Source organism: Bombina bombina, chromosome 2 (genome assembly GCF_027579735.1).
Source record: "Bombina bombina isolate aBomBom1 chromosome 2, aBomBom1.pri, whole genome shotgun sequence".
NCBI classification, from domain to species: Eukaryota; Metazoa; Chordata; class Amphibia; order Anura; family Bombinatoridae; genus Bombina; species Bombina bombina.
The window spans coordinates 492,003,187-492,023,668 of record NC_069500.1 but is presented as its reverse complement, the minus strand read 5'-3'; the positions used below and the strand labels follow the sequence as shown (position 1 = coordinate 492,023,668).

Below are 20,482 nucleotides of genomic sequence, written 5' to 3'. Positions count from 1 at the left end.
AAGCTTTAACTCTTAAAATAACGGAACCGGAGCCGTTTTTATATTTAACCCCTTTACAGTCCCTGGTATCTGCTTTGCTGAGACCCAACCAAGCCCAAAGGGGAATACGATACCAAATGACGCCTTCAGAAAGTCTTTTCTGTGTATCAGAGCTCCTCACACATGCATCTGCATGTCATGCTTCCTAAAAACAAGTGCGCAATAGAGGCGCGAAAATGAGGCTCTGCCTATGATTAGGGAAAGCCCCTAGAGGATAAGGTGTCCAATACAGTGCCTGCCGGTTATTTTACATAATTCCCAAGAATAAAATAATTCCTCAATGAAGTATAAAATATGTTTATATATCAATCGTTTTAGCCCAGAAAATGTCTACAGTCTTAAAAGCCCTTGTGAAGCCCTTTTTTTCTTATGTAATAAAAATGGCTTACCGGATCCCATAGGGAAAATGACAGCTTCCAGCATTACATCGTCTTGTTAGAAATGTGTCATACCTCAAGCAGCAAAAGTCTGCTCACTGTTTCCCCCAACTGAAGTTAATTCCTCTCAACAGTCCTGTGTGGAAACAGCCATCGATTTTAGTAACGGTTGCTAAAATCATTTTCCTCTTACAAACAGAAATCTTCATCACCTTTCTGTTTCAGAGTAAATAGTACATACCAGCACTATTTTAAAATAACAAACTCTTGATTGAATAATAAAAACTACAGTTAAACACCAAAAAACTCTAAGCCATCTCCGTGGAGATGTTGCCTGTACAACGGCAAAGAGAATGACTGGGGAAGGCGGAGCCTAGGAGGGATCATGTGACCAGCTTTGCTGGGCTCTTTGCCATTTCCTGTTGGGGAGGAGAATATCCCACAAGTAAGGATGACGCCGTGGACCGGACACACCTATGTTGGAGAAATATATATATATATATATACATACATACACATACACACATACATATACACATACAAACATATATACATATACACACACACACATATACATATATATATATAATATATATACTGTATATACACACACACATATATATATATATATATATATATATACACACACACACACACATCTATATATTCATATAGATATATTATAGGTATAAATATTTAAAAAAAAAAACATTTTCTTCTATGTAAAGAACATTGGAATGTAAAATATGCATAACTGCCTTTGCACAAGCAATCAGTTATTTTTTTATTTTTCTCTTGAAGTCTTTGGGGAGAAGAATTTAGCGTGGTCCTGAAGTTAGCGTGAATCGGGTTTCGCGATAACTTTTTACTTTCAACTTGTAATGCATGTACTAATCCAGCCGCATTAAAAGGTTACTTTGAGTGCAGTTAGCGCACAAGTGAAAAATTCCAATAGCTCAACACCTGTAATCTGGCCCTCAGCCTCTAGGTGAATACCACACAACTTTTAAGGGGGCAAATCTCTTTCTCAAGTACAAAAACATACAGTTTACCTTCTCACTCTGCCTACGACACTCCTGATGCATAAGCTCACAGTCTCGCATCTTAGTCTTCATGAGGTCTTGCTTGGAGGCAGAGAATAGAAGGCCTTTGGGGTCCAGGGGTCCAATAACATCATACCAAATGGGAGAACCTTCTTTGTCAAATCCACACAATCCCCCTGAGAGATACTTCTGTACCACCTGTGGGAGGCAAATAGCAGTTAAAGGAACAGTGTACTGTAAAATTGGTTTCCCCTTAATTTGTTCGCAATGACTTGTTATACCAGCTGCAGAGTATAAAATTATGAGAAATTGTGCCTTTATGTTTCTTTTTGTAATTAAATATCTGGATTTGCATGTTGAAACCACAACCCATCAAAATAAGCTAAGCTTGCAGAGAGATCAAACATCCTTATCTTATCACTCAAATGCTTAGATACGTAGAAAGAACAATTGAAAATTAACATTTTTGTATTTTTTTTCTCCAACTCCCCACTGGGAGTGTAATTTCTTCTGCTGGCTGGGTTTACATAGCTTGTCTATAGTCTATACTTAAGTATAGAAACTTTTAGTACAGGTGGGTATATCGTATACCACTGGCAAAAATAGCTATTTCAACTGCCAATATAAAGGCAAAGGAGCTATTTATAAACAGTTTAATACTACACTCCAGCAGGTAAAAGACCATGGACATATTCATAGTGTGTTTAGCTAGAATGTAAAAGGGACTTCATTACAAGTGCACAGGTAAAGTGTATTTAAAGGGACACTGAATCCAATTTTTTTCTTTCGTGATTCAGATAGCGCATGCAATTTTAAACAACTTTCTAATTTACTCCTATTATCAATTTTTCTTCGTTCTCTTGCTATTTTTATTTGAAAAAGAAGGCATCTAAGCTTTTTTTGGGTTCAGAACTCTGGATTGCACTTTTTCATTGGTGGATGAATTTATCCACCAATCAGCAAGGACAACCCAGGTTATTCACCAAAAATGGGCCGGCATCTAAACTTACATTCTTGCATTTCAAATAAAGATTCCAAGAGAATGAAGAAAATTTGATAATAGGAGTAAATTAGAAAGTTGCTTACAATTTCATGCTCTATCTGAATCACAAAAAAATTGGGTTCAGTGCCCCTTTAAAAACAGGGGGGTGGCGTGTAAGGAACTAATGCTAGAATGAAAGAAAGAAAAAAGCAGTCAGCAATGAATGTAACTGAGAACTACAAAAGGATTTAGACTTAAAGGAACTAATGTTAGTGGCTGAAAGAAGATCACATGCAAGGAACTAGTAATATACATAGCAGCATATGCATGGATATAAGCCTAAAGGCTGAAACATAAGTAGTCTGTAAGAAACGTTTACACCTAGATTACAAGTTTTGCGTTAACAGGGGTGCGGTGCCAACGAGCAGTTTTCCCTCATCACTCACTTACAGACAACGCTGGTATTACGGGTTTTTAGAAACCCGGCATTAGCCGCAAAAAAGTGAGCGTAGAGCAAAATTTTGCTCCACATCTCACCTCAATACCAGCGCTGCTTACGGTAGCGGTGAGCTGGCTAAACGTGCTCGTGCACGATTTCCCAATAGGAATCAATGGGGGACAGCCGGCTGAAAAAAAAACTAACACCTGCAAAAAAGCAGAGTTCAGCTCCTAACGCAGCCCCATTGATTCCTATGGGAAAATACTTTTAATGTCTACACCTAACAACCTAACATGAACCCCGAGTCTAAACACCCCTAATATTACACTTATTAACCCCTAATCTGCCGCCCCCGACATCGCCGACACCTGCATTATATTATTAACCCCTAATCTGCTGCTCCGGACACCGCCGGCACCTACATTATACCCTTTGAACCCCTAATCTGCTGTCCCCAACATCGCCGAACCCTACATTATATTTATGCATCCAATCAGCCAATAGAATTCCAGCTCAATCCTATTGGCTGATTGGATCAGCCAATAGGATTTTTTCTACCTTAATTCCGATTGGCTGATAGAATTCTATCAGCCAATCGCAATTAAAGGGACACCATCTTGGATGACGTCATTTAAAGGAACCTTCATTCAGTCGTCGGACAAAGAAAGAAGAGGATGCTCCGCGTCGGATGTCTTGAAGATGGAGTCGCTCCACGCCGGATGGATGACGATAGAAGATGCCGTCTGGATGAAGACTTCTGCCCGTCTGGAGGACCACTTCTGCCCGGTTGGGTGAAGACGTCTCACGGCAGGGTGATCTTCAAGGGGTTAGTGTTAGGTTTTTTTAAGGGGGGATTGGGTGGGTTTTAGAGTAGGGTTGGTTGTGTGGGTGGTGGGTTTTAATGTTGGGGGGGGAAATTGTATTTTTTTTTTACAGGTAAAAGAGCCGATTACTTGGGGGCAATGCCCCGCAAAAGGCCCTTTTAAGGGCTATTTGTAATTTAGTGTAGGGTAGGGCTTTTTTTTTATTTTGGGGGGCTTTTTTATTTTGTTAGGGGGATTAGACTAGGTGTAATTAGTTTAAAATTCTTGTAATTATTTTATTATTTTCTGTAATTTAGTGTTTGTTTTCGTACTTTAGATAATTTTTTTAAATTGTAATTAATTGTATTTAGTTTAGTTAATTAATTTAATTATAGTGTAGTGTTAGGTGTAATTGTAACTTAGGTTAGGTTTTATTTTACAGGTAAAATTTGTCTTTATTTTAACTAGGTATTTATTAAATAACTATTGTACCTAGTTAAAATAAATACAAAGTTGCCTGTAAAAAAAACAAAAAAAAACTAACGGCTAGATTTGGAGTTTTGTCGGTAACGAGCCGAAAAACTAACGCCCGCGTTTTACTGGCCGCACCATAAAAATAACTCTGGTATCGAGAGTCCACATAAAGGCTGCGTTAGGCTCCAAAAAAGGAGCGTAGAGCATTTTTAACGCAGCTTCAACTCTCGATACCAGAGTTGCTTACGGGCGCGGCCAGCCTCAAAACGTGCTCGTGCACGATTCCCCCATAGGAAACAATGGGGCTGTTTGAGCTGAAAAAAAACCTAACACCTGCAAAAAAGCCGCGTTCAGCTCCTAACGCAGCCCCATTGTTTGCTATGCGGTAACCCTTCCTACGTCTGCACTTAACACTCTAACATGTACCCCGAGTCTAAACACCCGTAACCTTACACTTATTAACCCCTAATCTGCCGCCCCCGCTATCGCTGACCCCTGCATATTATTATTAACCCCTAATCTGCCGCTCCGTAAACCGCCGCTACTTACATTATCCCTATGTACCCCTAATCTGCTGCCCTAACATCGCCGACCCCTATATTATATTTATTAACCCCTAATCTGCCCCCCACAACGTCGCCTCCACCTGCCTACACTTATTAACCCCTAATCTGCCGAGCGGACCTGAGCGCTACTATAATAAAGTTATTAACCCCTAATCCGCCTCACTAACCCTATCATAAATAGTATTAACCCCTAATCTGCCCTCCCTAACATCGCCGACACCTAACTTCAATTATTAACCCCTAATCTGCCGACCGGAGCTCACCGCTATTCTAATAAATGGATTAACCCCTAAAGCTAAGTCTAACCCTAATACTAACACCCCCCTAAATTAAATATAATTTAAATCTAACGAAATAAATTAACTCTTATTAAATAAATTATTCCTATTTAAAGATAAATACTTACCTGTAAAATAAATCCTAATATAGCTACAATATAAATTATATTTATATTATAGCTATTTTAGGATTTATATTTATTTTACAGGTAACTTTGTATTTATTTTAACCAGGTACAATAGCTATTAAATAGTTAAGAACTATTTAATAGCTACCTAGTTAAAATAATTACAAAATTACCTGTAAAATAAATCCTAACCTAAGTTACAAATAAACCTAACACTAGACTATCAATAAATTAATTAAATAAACTACCTACAATTAACCTAACACTACACTATCAATAAATTAATTAAATACAATTGCTACAAATAAATACAATTAAATAAACTAGCTAAAGTACAAAAAAAAAATAACTAAGTTACAAAAAATAAAAAAATATTTGCAAACATAAGAAAAATATTACAACAATTTTAAACTAATTACACCTACTCTAAGCCCCCTAATAAAATAACAAAGACCCCCCAAAATAAAAAAAATGCCCTACCCTATTCCAAATTACTACAGTTCAAAGCTCTTTTACCTTACCAGCCCTGAACAGGGCCCTTTGCGGGGCATGCCCAAAAGAATTCAGCTCTTTTGCCTGTAAAAAAAACATACAATACCCCCCCCCAACATTATAACCCACCACCCACATACCCCTAATCTAACCCAAACCCCCCTTAAATAAACCTAACACTAAGCCCCTGAAGATCTTCCTACCTTATCTTCACCCTGCCAGGTTCACCGATCCGTCCTGAAGAGCTCCTCCGATGTCCTGATCCAAGCCCAAGCGGGGGGCTGAAGAGGTCCATGATCCGGCTGAAGTCTTCATCCAAGCGGGAGCTGAAGAGGTCCATGATCCGGATGAAGTCTTCATCCAAGCGGGAGCTGAAGAGGTCCATGATCCGGATGAAGTCTTCTATCAACGGCATCTTCAATCTTCTTTCTTCCGGATCCATCTTGCAGACCTCCGACGCGGAACATCCTCTTCTCCCGACGCCTACTAGCCGAATGACGGTTCCTTTAAGGGACGTCATCCAAGATGGCGTCCCTCGAATTCCGATTGGCTGATAGGATTCTATCAGCCAATCGGAATTAAGGTAGGAATATTCTGATTGGCTGATGGAATCAGCCAATCAGAATCAAGTTCAATCCGATTGGCTGATCCAATCAGCCAATCAGATTGAGCTCGCATTCTATTGGCTGTTCCGATCAGCCAATAGAATGCAAGCTCAATCTGATTGGCTGATTGGATCAGCCAATCGGATTGAACTTGATTCTGATTGGCTGATTCCATCAGCCAATCAGAATATTCCTACCTTAATTCCGATTGGCTGATAGAATCCTATCAGCCAATCGGAATTCGAGGGACGCCATCTTGGATGACGTCCCTTAAAGGAACCGTCATTCTGCAGTTGGACGTCGCCGGAAGAAGATGGGTCCGCGGTGGAGGTCTTAAGGATGGAGCCCGTCGTCATCGGATGAAGATAGAAGATGCCGCTTGGATCAAGATGGTTGCCGGTCCGGATCGCCACTTCTTCCCGGATAGGATGAAGACTTTGGAGCCTCTTCTGGACCTCTTCAGGCACCGGATGATGGATCGCCAACCCCCGCTTGGGTTGGATGAAGATTTTGGAGCCAGGACGGATCGGTGAACCTGGTATGGTGAAGACAAGGTAGGATGATCTTCAGGGGCTTAGTGTTAGGTTTATTTAAGGGGGGTTTGGGTTAGATTAGGGGTATGTGGGTGGTGGGTTGTAATGTTGGGGGGGGTATTGTATGGTTTTTTTTTACAGGCAAAAGAGCTGAACTTCTTGGGGCATGCCCCGCAAAGGGCCCTGTTCAGGGCTGGTAAGGTAAAAGAGCTTTTAACTTTAGTAATTTAGAATAGGGTAGGGCATTTTTTATTTTGGGGGGCTTTGTTGTTTTATTAGGGGACTTAGAGTAGGTGTAATTAGTTTAAAATTGTTGTAATATTTTTCTTATGTTTGTAGATATCTTTTTTATTTTTTGTAACTTAGTTCTTTTTTATTTTTTGTACTTTAGCAAGTTTATTTAATTGTATTTATTTTTAGGAATTGTATTTAATTAATTTATTGATAGTGTAGTGTTAGGTTAATTGTAGGTAATTGTAGGTAGTTTATTTAATTAATTTATTGATAGTATAGTGTTAGTTTTAATTGTAACTTAGGTTAGGATTTCTTTTACAGGTAAATTTGTAATTATTTTAACTATTTTAGCTATTAAATAGTTCTTAACTATTTAATAGCTATTGTACCTGGTTAAAATAAATACAAAGTTACCTGTAAAATAAATATAAATCCTAAAATAGCTATAATATAAATATAATTTATATTGTAGCTATATTAGGATTTATTTTACAGGTAAGTATTTATCTTTAAATAGGAATAATTTATTTAATAAGAGTTAATTTATTTCGTTAGATTTAAATTATATTTAACTTAGGGGGGTGTTAGTATTAGGGTTAGACTTAGCTTTAGGGGTTAATCCATTTATTAGAATAGCGGTGAGCTCCGGTCGGCAGATTAGGGGTTAATAATTGAAGTTAGGTGTCGGCGATGTTAGGGAGGGCAGATTAGGGGTTAATACTATTTATTATAGGGTTAGTGAGGCGGATTAGGGGTTAATAACTTTATTATAGTAGCGCTCAGGTCCGCTCGGCAGATTAGGGGTTAATAAGTGTAGGCAGGTGGAGGCGACGTTGTGGGGGGCAGATTAGGGGTTAATAAATATAATATAGGGGTCGGCGGTGTTAGGGGCAGCAGATTAGGGGTACATAGGCATAATGTAGCTGGCGGCGGCGTGCGGACGGCAGATTAGGGGTTAATAAGTGTAGGTAGCTGGCGGAGACGTTGTGGGGGGCAGATTAGGGGTTAATAAATATAATACAGGGGTCGGCGGTGTTAGGGGCAGCAGATTAGGGGTACATAGGGATAATGTAGCTGGCGGCGGCGTGCGGACGGCAGATTAGGGGTTAATAAGTGTAGGTAGCTGGCGGAGACGTTGTGGGGGGCAGATTAGGGGTTAATAAATATAATACAGGGGTTGGCGGTGTTAGGAGCAGCAGATTAGGGGTACATAAGGATAACGTAGGTGGCGTTCGGCAGATTAGGGGTTAAAAAAATTTATTCGAGTGTCGGCGATGTGGGGGGACCTCAGTTTAGGGGTACATAGATAGTTTATGGGTGTTAGTGTACTTTAGAGCACAGTAGTTAAGAGCTTTATAAACCGGCGTTAGCCCAGAAAGCTCTTAACTACTGACTTTTTTCCTGCGGCTGGAGTTTTGTCGTTAGATGTCTAACGCTCACTTCAGAAACGACTCTAAATACCGGAGTTAGGAAGATCCCATTGAAAAGATAGGACACGCAATTGACGTAAGGGGATCTGCGGTATGGAAAAGTCGCGGCTGAAAAGTGAGCGTTAGACCCTATTTTGAGTGACTCTAAATACCGGCGGTAGCCTAAAACCAGCGTTAGGAGCCTCTAACGCTGGTTTTCACGGCTACCGCCAAACTCCAAATCTAGGTCTAAGATAGCTACAATGTAATTATTAATTATATTGTAGCTATATTAGGGTTTATTTTATAGGTAAGTATTTAGTTTTAAATAGGAACAATTTAGTGAATTGTAGTAATTGTATTTATATTTATTTAAATTATATTTAAGTTAGGGGGGATAGACATAGGTTTAGGGGTTAATACATTTAATATAGTGGGGGCGACGTTGGGGGCGGCAGATTAGGGGTTAATAAATGTAGGTAGGTGTCGGCGATGTTAGGGCAGGCAGATTAGGGGTTAATAATATTTAAATAGTGTTTGCGGGGCGGGAGTGCGGCGGTTTAGGGGTTAATATATTTATCATAGTGGCGGCGATGTCCGGTTCGGGAGATTAGGGGTTAAAATTTTTATTTTAGTGTTTGCGATGTGGGGGGCCTCGGTTTAGGGGTTAATAGGTAGTTTATGGGTGTTAGTGTACTTTTTAGCACTTTAGTTAAGAGTTTTATGCTACGGCGTTGTAGTGTAAAACTCTTAACTACTGACTTTAAAATGCGGTATCATTCTTGATAGGAGAGGGTCTACCGCTCACTTTTGGTTAGACTCGTAATACCGGCGCTATGCAAGTCCCATTGAAAATATAGGATACGCAATTGACGTAAGTGGATTTGCGGTATTTCCGAGTCTGGCCAAAAAAGTGAGCGGTACACCTGTACCTTCAAGACTCGTAATACCAACGGGCGTTAAAAAGTAGAGTTAGGACCTCTTAACGCTGCTTTTTAACACTAACGCACAACTCGTAATCTATAAACTCGTAATAATAAAGCTTTTAAAATAAATAACAGTGTGTAAAGACGTGAGACTGGAGATAGTTTTCTGCATATGCATGTGAAGCATAGCTAGATATTCTCAGTATGCCAGCATTTTAAATACTGCATTAGCTCAGAGCGCCAGTGGGGCTTGTATTATGTCATCAATTAACAAACAGGTAGATTACAAGTTATGCGCACTATAGGGAATTTAACGAACGAAACAAAAGTTGCGTTATTTCACCCCCTATAGCGCAGCTATTACAAGTTTTGAAAAAGCCGGCTTGTGCGTGCGATATGGTTGCGTTGAGCTCTATAACGCACAAAATACAAGTGCTGTTTTGACGTGCTCGTGCACGCTCTCCCCATAGACATCAATGGGGAGAAGGTGTCAGAAAAAACCTAACACCTGCGATCCCGGAATGAAAAGCTCCGTAACGCAGCCCCATTGATGTCTATGGGGAAAAAAAGAAGATATGTTTAAACCTAACACACTAACATAAACCTCACGTCTAAACACCCCTAACCTGCTGCCCCTGACATCGCCGGCACCTGCATAAAGTTATTAATCCCTAATCTGCCGCTCCCGATATCGCTGCCACCTAAAAAAAATTATTAACCTCTAATCTGCTGCTCCCGATATTACCGCCACTATACTTAAGTATAGTATATATTGGGAAATAGGGGTTAATAACTTAAGTATAGTATATATTGGGAAATAGGGGTTAATAACTTAAGTTATTAACCCCTATTCCCCAATATCACCCACACTATAATAAATCTATTAACCCCTATTCCACCGCTCCCCGACATTGTCGCCACTAAATAAAGTTATTAACCCCTAAACCTCTGGCCTCCCACATCACTACCACTAAATAAACCTATTAACCCCTAAACCGCCAGCCCCTCACATCGCAACAACCTAAATTAAACTATTAACCCCTAAACCTAACGTAACCCTAACTTTAACATAATTTAAATAGAGCTAAATTAAAGTTACAATTATTAACTATATAATACCTGTTTAAAACTAAATACATACTTACCTGTAAAATAAAACCTAAGCTAGCTACAATATAACTAATAGTTATATTGTAGCTAGCTTAGGTTTTATTTTTATCTCACAGGGAAGTTTGTATTTATTTTAACTAGGTAGACTAGTTAGTAAATAGTTATTAACTATTTACTAACTAGCTAGTTAAAATAAATACAAACTTTCCTGTGAAATAAAACCTAAGCTGTCTTACACTAAAAACCAACATTACAAAAATTAAAAAACACTAATATTACAAAAAAATAAAAAAACTACCATTACAAAAATAACAAACCAAATTATCTAAAACAATAAAAAATATTCCTATTCTAATACCCTGTTTAAAAAAAAAACACTCCAAAATAACAAAGCCTAAACTATAATAAACTACCAATGGCCCTTAAAAGGGCCTTTTGTAGGGCATTTCCCTAAAGTTAACAGCTCTTTTGCTACAAAACAAACACCCCCTAACAGTATACAAACCCCCACCCCCCAAACCCACAAAATAAAATAAAACCTAATCTACCCATTGCATTCAGCTCTTTTATGAAATGCCCAACCCCTAATCTAAAAATAAAAACCCACACCAAAACGAAATAAAAACATTACACAAAATAAAAAACGAATTATCAAAAATAATAAAAAAAAATCCTATTCTAATACCCATTTAAAAAAAAAAACACCCCAAAATAAAAAACCTAATCTAGAATAGACTACCAAGAGCCCTTAAAAGAGCTACTGAAATTCTATTGGCTATTCAATAGCTCTCATCCTATTGGCTGATTTGAACAGCCAATAGTATTTCAGTAGCTCTCATCGTATTGGTTGATTTGAATTTCCAAAATCAAATCAGCCAATAGGTATGCAAGGGACGCCATTTTGAAGATTCAGTATACGGCGATGACCGTATGAAGAGGATGCTCCGCGCCGGATGTCTTCAGGATGGACCTGCTCCGCGCCGCCGGGATGAAGATAGAAGATGCCGCCTGGATGAAGATGGATCTGCCTGCCCCTGGATGAAGATGGAGCCGCCTGGATAAAGATGGAGCCGCCGGGATGAAGATCCTTCAAGCGAGACTTCAGAAACTGTAAGTGGATCTTCGGGGGTTAGTGTAGGATTTTTTAAGGTTTTTTGTGTGGGTTTTTTTTTTTTAGTTTAGGGTTTGGGCTATTCTTAAAAGAGCTAAAAGCCCTTTTCAGGGCAATACAAAAGAGCTAAATGCCCTTTAAATGGCAATGCCCATACAAATGCCCTTTTCAGGGAAATGGGTAGCTTAGGTTTTTGTTAGAGTTAGGTTTTTTTATTTGGGTTGGTTGGGTGGTGGGTTTTACTGTTGGGAGGGTCTGTATTTTTTTTTACAGGTAAAAGAGCTGTTTAACAAAAGGCCTTTTTACGGGCTATTGGTAGTTTATTGTAGGCTAGTTTTTTATTTTTATAGGGCTATTAGATTAGGTGTAATTCTTTTTTATTTTTGATAATTTCGTTAGTTATTTTTCGTAATTTAGTGTTTGTTATTTTTTGTAATTTAGTCTTTTATTTTTTGTAATTAGATAGTTTGTAATTTTTAGAGTAGTGTTAGCATTTTTTTAATGTATAATATAGTTTATTTAATTGGTAGTTAGTTTAATAGTTATATTAGTTTAATTGTTAGTTTAAACGTAGTGTTTTTTTTAATTTAATTTAAGATAGAGAAATAGTAATTTTTATATATAGTTAGGGGGGCGTTAGGTTTAGGGGTTACTAGTTTAAATTAGTTTATTGCGATGTGGTGGGCTTTCGGTTTAGGGGTTAATAAGTTTATTTAGTATATTTCGTTGTAGGGGCTTTCGGTTTAGGGGTTAATAGGTTTATTATAGTGGCGGCGGAATTAGGGGTTAATAACTTTAGTATAGTTGGGGCGTTGTGGGCGGACAGCAGATTAGGGGTTAATAATATTTAAATAGTGTTTGCGATGCGGGAGGGCGGCGGTTTAGGGGCTAATAACTTTAGTATAGTGGCGGCGAAGTCGGGGAGCGGCGGAATAGGGGTTAATAATTTTTATTAGTGGCAGCGATGTCGGGAGCGGCAGATTAGGGGTTAATAAGTTTAATATAGTATTTGCAATGCAGGAGGGCCTCGGTTTAGGGGTTAATAGGTAGTTTGGGTGTTTAGTGTACACATAACTACTGCTTTTAGATTGCGAAACGGATCTTCTCGGTATAGGCTGCAACTCAAGCTTTTTAGCCTCACCGCAAAACTTGTAATGACTGTGCTATGGAAGTCCCATGAAAAAAAGTAATTTTTACGAGTGCGGGACTGACGTTGCGTTACAGGCTAAAAGGCTTGCGGCTATACCGACAAGACTTGTAATGGCTGCGGTGCTGTTTTAACGCTAAAATTTCCCTTTTTTTAGCGTTAAAAGACGAACGCACAACTCGTAATCTAGGTGATACTGAGTTATTACCAGATGGAACAAGCACCTAAGGCTGGTGCATACTTAAAAACTATTTTGAAACAGCCATAGCTTTTATTAGAAGCAATTTTGCTAATAAATGTATATTACATAAAATACTTCTATTCAAAACTGAAATGCATCCATGTGAATTTCAATTTTGGATGGAATGTCCCTTTAAACTCTGGCATTGATCCTCGTTTTTACCATGTCATTTAATACTTTTTTTTTCTTGTAAAAAACGTATGCGTGTGTGAGAATGTGACGTGTATAGAGTTAGTGTGTAGTGCCTGTGTACTTTGTGTGTAGTTTATAGTGTATGAGTGTATAGTGTTTGCAGTGTTCGTTTAGTGTCTATGAGTATATTGTGTGTGCACATAGTGTTTGTGTGGATATGTGTAGTGGGTTTTTGTGTATAATCGGATTTCTACATTTATATATACATGCTATAAGAAATTGTTACAAGTATTTGCTGCAGCACCATACAGACAAATTTCTAGGACTACAGTACCTTGCCATATTATTAGACCTATTGGTCAAAAAAAATTTTATATTAATTTCAGTGTTGATTGATTGTAAGCATTTCTTATTCTATGTTATATTGGCAACATCTGCAATACATAGTTATGTGTAATTTGATGTAATATTAATAAAATATTTGGTAAATTAACAAAGGAATATGTTTTACAGATGGGTAAACAAAGTGACTTGTCATTAAAGAAAGTCAGTAAAATTGTTGGCCTGTTGAAGGCAAAAAACATGTTGCACTACAAGATTGCTGATATTGTAGGTGTATCACGCAGTTCTTTAAAGAATATTAAGAAAAAAATGGCTTGTGGGGATGATTTTAGGCTAAAAGGAAGGGCACGCGTGGTCGACATTGTGTTACTACACCAAGAACTGACAGAAAAATTTGAGATATCTGCACATATCTGCGGAGCCGATAGCTGAAGCGGCAGGGCGTGTTCTTTCGGAGCTTCCAGCCGCTTTCCGGTTATTGCAGTGATGCCTTGATATCGAGGCATCCTGCAATAACCCTTCTTACCCCTCTCTGCACCGGACATCGATGGCTTCTTGTCGGTAGAGGTGGGTGGGATTGTGGGCGGGGTAGCCGGGGGCATGCACGGGGAGGGAGCGGGTGGGAACCATTACACTATGGAACAATTTCTTTAAATTAAATGGGAGAGGTGTTTAGTCTTGGGGGGGGGGGGAAGCTACACTACAGAAAAGTGTAAAAAAAATAATAAAAGAAATATATTGTTTTGTAAACTGGGTACTGACAGACAGCTGCCAGTACCCAAGATGGCTCCCAATAATGTAGAGGGGGAGGGTTAGAGAGCCATTTGGGGGGGGGGCAGAGAGGTTTGGGGTTTAGGGGGGATCCTAAACAGCGGCATATGTAAATATACTAAAAAAAAAAAAAAAAAAAAAGATACCTTTTATTTTAGTACTGGCAGACTTTCTGCCAGTACTTAAGATGGCGGGGACAATTGTGGGGTGGGGGAGGGAAGAGAGCTGTTTGGGAGGGATCAGGGGTTCTGATGTGTCAGGTGGGAGGCTGATCTCTACACTAAAGCTAAAATTAACCCTGCAAGCTCCCTAATTAACCCCTTCACTGCTAGACATAATACACGTGTGATGCGCAGCGGCATTTAGCTGCCTTCTAATTACCAAAAAGCAACGCCAAAGCCATATATGTCTGCTATTTCTGAACAAGGGGGATCCCAGAGAAGCATTTACAAGCATTTGTGCCATAATTGCACAAGCGGTTTGTAAATAATTTCAGTGAGAAACCTAAAATTGCGAAAAATTTTACTTTTTTTTTTTAATTTGATCGCATTTGGCGGTGAAATGGTGGCATGAAATATACCAAAATGGGCCTAGATCAATACTTGGGGTTGTCTACTACACTACACTAAAGCTAAAATTAACTCTACAAGCTCCCTACATGCACCCTAATTAACCCCTTCACTGCTGGGCATAATACACGTGTGGTGTGCAGTGGCATTTAGCGGCCTTCTAATTACCAAAAAGCAACACCAAAGCCATATATGTCTGCTATTTCTGAACAAAGGAGATCCCAGAGAAGCATTTACAACCATGTATGCCATAATTGCACAAGTTTGTAAATAATTTTTGTGAGAAACCTAAAGTTTGTAAAAAAAATTGTGAAAAAGTGAACAATTTTTTTTTTATTTGATCACATTTAGCGGTGAAATGGTGGCATGAACTATACCAAAATGGGCCTAGAGCAATACTTTGGGATGTCTTCTAAAAAATATATATATACACACACGTCAAGGAATATTCAGGGATTCCTGACAGATATCAGTGTTCCAATGTAACTAGCGCTAATTTTGAAAAAAAGTGGTATGGAAATAGCAAAGTGCTACTTGTATTTATTGCCCTATAACTTACAAAAAAAAGCAAAGAACATGTAAACATTGGGTATTTCTAAACTCAGGACAAAATTTAGAAACTATTTAGCATGGGATTTTTATGGTGGTTGTAGATGTGTAACAGATTTTGGGGGTCAAAGTTAGAAAAAGTGTATTTTTTTCCATTTTTTCCTCATATTTTATAATTTTTTTTATAGTAAATTATAAGATATGATGAAAATAATGGTATCTTTAGAAAGTCCATTTAATGGCGAGAAAAACGGTATATAATATGTGTGGGTACAGTAAATGAGTAAGAGGAAAATTACAGCTAAACACAAACACCGCAAAAAAAGGAAGCTACACTACAGAAAAGTGTAAAAAAATAAATAAATGAAAAAATATATTTTTTTGTAAACTGGGTACTGGCAGTCAGCTGCCAGTACCCAAGATAGCTCTCAATAATGTAGAGGGGGAGGGTTATAGATACAAAAATTTTTTTATTGAGGTTGTTAGATACAGTAACAGTAATAAACCAGTTTACCTAAATAGTATACAAAAAATTTGACAAGCATTGAGAAGAGACAATAGCACATATAAGTTTTTCGCATCATATTCAATATTGTCTTATAAGAGAGCAATATGAAAAACACTAATATATAAACTGTGTACACAAAATTGGGACCTCGTTTTCTATAAACCAAATTCTACTTAGCGTAATGGGTCGCTGTATGGTGTAGAGTCTGAGATTTAGGGAGCTTAATTGTAATAAGATGGCTAGTGCGTCTACATTTATAAATGGGTAGTAATAGGGTTTAAATCATTTTTAGGGTAGGACAGCGGGCAAGAGCCGCTCATAATGAGGGGAGAAGGTAGGGTGGGGGTCGGGTCTTAGCAATGAAAGTTATAGGAGCTAAGGTGGAACTATATGTAGTTAGTAGTTGAGATAACAATAATAAGGTAGTAGCTTAAAGTAATACAGGGCTCTTGTGCGTACAGCAACCCTGTCTCATAAGACATATATTAATAAGTCGAATGTAATCTAGTAGATAGCCTCCATGGAATTAAACTTTAGAGAGAATCTTGCTATAATAGCTGAAGGCTTAGGTCAAGTTTACTTTCTTATTGTGACATGACTGCCTAAACAACAACATTCATGCCACATTTAACTTACATTACATACAATAAAGTAGTGGACTTATAACATTATATAGAGAGATCATAGTTGATGGGAAAGTCACAGGGGAGTACTAATAGTAGTATTTGTACTCTAAGATAGTAGACTACTGTAAGAGTCCGAGCTGATGCAGGAGGACCTTTGTAGTATGCTGTAGTGGGACTTACATGATGTATATTCAAGTTACTAGTGGAATAATGTGTATATTGGGAGTCCCATAGACATTTAGCATAGGTAAAACAAAACAATGAGCAAGTTGGTTAAGTAGTATATATACCCAAATTCAAGTAACTAGTATCAACAGCTAAAACAACATTATATAAACTTATTGGGTACAGAGATAGTGGAGATATTAATAGTTTTATTACTGATCCACTATGTCATGGTCAAAAAGTAGATGGTAATCCTTATAGTATTAGTTCTGATTGATCAGTCTGGGATCACCAGTGTTTCAAGTGTCTAACTGATCTGGGGACAAAAGTTCAGGGGTCATCTCCATCCTCTGGCCTATCCTTCCTCCTGGGTCTTGAATGAAACCTTTCAGGTAAAGGGTGCCACTCAGGAGCAGCAGAATTGAGTTTTTTGGTACTACCCGAAGGTTTAGCATTTTGTTCAGTAGAAGATGATATGCCCTTAGATTCATGTAGTTTTAACCCTTGTTCTGGTGTGGTAATGATATAGGAGTGATCATCATGCTGAAAAAGAATATTCACCGGGTATCCCCAGCGATACTTGATTCCATGTCTTCAGAGACATTGTGTGAACTGCTGGAACGAGCGCCTTCTTGCAAGTGTGTGCGGGGAAAGATCATGATAGATCTGTATGGCTTAATAGGTATCCTTTAGATGTTTATTTAGATAGGACGCTCTTAGTAATTTCTCTTTGAAAATATAATAATGCAAGTGGACTATGATGTCTCTAGGGGTGTCTGTGTTGGAGTTCCTAGGACGAAGAGCTCTATGGGCCCTGTCAATGAGCGGATCATGATCTTGTAGAGATCCTACAAGTTCCTTGAACAGACCTTGCAAAAAATTAGAAAGATCAGCGGTGCCCACCTCCTCCGGTATTCCTCAAATTCTGATATTGTTACGGCGTGATCTGTCTTCAAGGTCAGCCTGTTTAAATTCTAAGTCCGTTATCATCTCGGCTAGAGATTGAGTATAGGATAGCAGGTTTGCGTGATCAATCGCAAGGTCCTCATGCTTTCTTTCAATTGTCTCTGTGCGTTCGCCAAGAGAGGATATGTCCATTTTAAGATCTGTGACAGAAGTTTTAAGGTCTTGTTTCAATGAGGCGTGGTGAATGTCCATTTTTTCGGATAGAGCTTTAATGGACTCCATAATGGAGGAGTTAGAAAACGTGTACCTATCTGTAGTGTGATAATCTGTCTTATGGGCACTCTTGAGAGAAGATATCGATTCCCTGGACTCTTCATCAGAATCATCCTGGCCTGGCAGGATTTTACTGTTGAAATGATCTGCAAGGGTCCTTTTAGTGTTGCCTGTCTGTTTCTGTTTTTTCTTTTGGGAGTGCGCCATTCGAAGTAATGTATAGTCGTGGGAGTACGGAGGCAAGAAAGAGATTGTAGACAGGGTTGATTAGGGAGAGTGTACCCCGCATTCAATATTTATAGTGCCTGCTCCAACCTAAGCAGATTTTCACAATGTGCCAGATAAGGTGAAGGGCAGTGATAGGGCCTAATAAACAAGAGAAACAAGTCAAGCCTCCTCTCCTGGGGAAGTGCTCCCTCAGAGCAATGCGGGAAAAGGGATGGGGATATGACCCACAGGCAAGTGTGCCGGCAGGAAAGGGAGGAGAGGAGGCAAGTAGCAACGTCTATAAGGCTGGAGTTAGATGTGGCGATTAGCAGAAATATTTCCAACTGCTTCACTATAGGTAGAATTGGTAGTGTCCTAGGACACTGAGCTGCAGGGTCTGATGGAGGAGTTAATTAGTCACAGGGCCCCCGTGTTTCCACCAAATGCAAGTATTTGATATTAGATATAATTTCTGCAACACGCAGTTATTAGTGTTTGGAGAACTCTCAGGTACAAGTCCTACATGAGCCGCAGACCCCTATAGAAATAGGCAGAGGTTAGGCAGAAAATAAATCTTCTTTGTTTATAGGCTGTGGTGTCTTTAAAGTAGGGAATATGGTAATAAAAAGTTATCGGTAGGGCTTAGGCAATCTCCCAGTTCCCTCTTAACTAAAAGTCCCAGAGGCACAGAGAAGTGAAGGTAGGAAGTGCTTGATGCGTGTATCAGATGTGTTGCGCACTTACTACAGACTGAAAAAATGGCGGTTCGCGCCAAATGCGCAGAGACCTCTCCCGGAGGTATAACAAGAGTCTTGATCCCTCTGCCTAGTAGGTGATCGGAGTGTAGGCAGCTAAGTCAGCTGGGGCTTAGGCGGCTAGCAGGGATATCGGCAACGGCCTTCAAAGTATGTGCCGCGCAGTGTACCTCTGTTCTGGGATGTTCCGGTGGGTTCACAGTCGAGTGAGCCGGCGTAGCAGTGATTTCTATCACCTCCGCTCCCCAGAGCCATCAGCTGGAGGTCCGATGCAGCTGCGGAACAGAGTGGTCTGTCGACTTCAGATCTCAGGAGCAGGGTGTTTGAGGAGTATCTGTAAGTAAGGTGTCCAGAATCTGAGTGAAATTGGATCAGCCGTGACAATATATTTTAAACTTCCTCCTGGGCACTATAGGAATAGGCTAACTCTTTGTAGTAGCGAAGTGGATAGTTAAATAATGCCTTTAAAAGTTATATTGGTCGCAGAGCTACAGACCGACACGTCTGCTCACTCTGCTAGTTAGCTCCGCCCCCCAAGATAATTTTTTTTATAGTAAATTATAAGATATGATGAAAATAATGGTATCTTTAGAAAGTCCATTTAATGGCGAGAAAAACGGTATATAATATGTGTGGGTACAGTAAATGAGTAAGAGGAAAATTACAGCTAAACACAAACAAAATAGCCCTGGTCCTTAAGGGAAGAAAATTGAAAATGGCCTTGTCCTTAAGGGGTTAATATTCTTTACAGAACTATGCTACATTTTTTTGCCGACAATTTGAACAACTTTCTTATCTGGCAGGCCAGATATTTCAGAGTAGTCTGGAGGAGAGTTAGCCAGACTACTCTGAAATATCTGGCCTGACAGTATAGCACTTGATAGTGTCTTGGTAAATGTGAGTGTAACTTATTCACATCTCTACCCCACTGTTTGTATTTGAATATATTATGCTATGGGCGCCTTCTTTTATGCTTCTTTATAGGATTACCACTAAGTGATTGGCCATCTCACTCCTGAAGAGCTGCCTGCTTTTTCCCTTGTATAACTTAGGAGGTGTGTACTATTGTAGCTCAAGATTCTATCTGAAGAATACAAGGGATTTTTGAACACTCACTTCTAAGTGAACCCCAAGTGACTTTTTATATCCAATATCTTATACATAAGATTTTTTTAGTTTTATTATCTTGCTTATATTTGATTTTACTGTCACATTTTCTAACATTTTAAGTAATTTAGTACTATTTTATATTTGTATAGGCGCACCTATCAACTCTCCATTTATTGGCAGAGTAGATTGCACAAAAACAGAATTTATGCTTACCTGATAAATTACTTTCTCCAACGGTGTGTCCGGTCCACGGCGTCATCCTTACTTGTGGGATATTCTCTTCCCCAACAGGAAATGGCAAAGAGCCCAGCAAAGCTGGTCACATGATCCCTCCTAGGCTCCGCCTACCCCAGTCATTCGACCGACGTACAGGAGGAAATATGCATAGGAGAAACCATATGATACCGTGGTGACTGTAGTTAGAGAAAATAATTCATCAGACCTGATTAAAAAACCAGGGCGGGCCGTGGACCGGACACACCGTTGGAGAAAGTAATTTATCAGGTAAGCATAAATTCTGTTTTCTCCAACATAGGTGTGTCCGGTCCACGGCGTCATCCTTACTTGTGGGAACCAATACCAAAGCTTTAGGACACGGATGAAGGGAGGGAGCAAATCAGGTCACCTAAATG

General features: G+C 39.1%; 1 protein-coding gene across 1 annotated transcript in view; it reads right to left on the bottom strand.

The window, feature by feature from the left end:
• Nucleotides 1-20,482, bottom strand: part of SEC14L2 (SEC14 like lipid binding 2) — a 126,125-nt gene that overhangs the window by 22,608 nt on the left and 83,035 nt on the right. Inside the window, exon 5 of the mRNA XM_053702207.1 lies at nucleotides 1,469-1,657. Coding sequence (XP_053558182.1) covers nucleotides 1,469-1,657 — 189 coding nt within the window. The remainder of the gene's footprint in view (nucleotides 1-1,468; nucleotides 1,658-20,482) is intronic.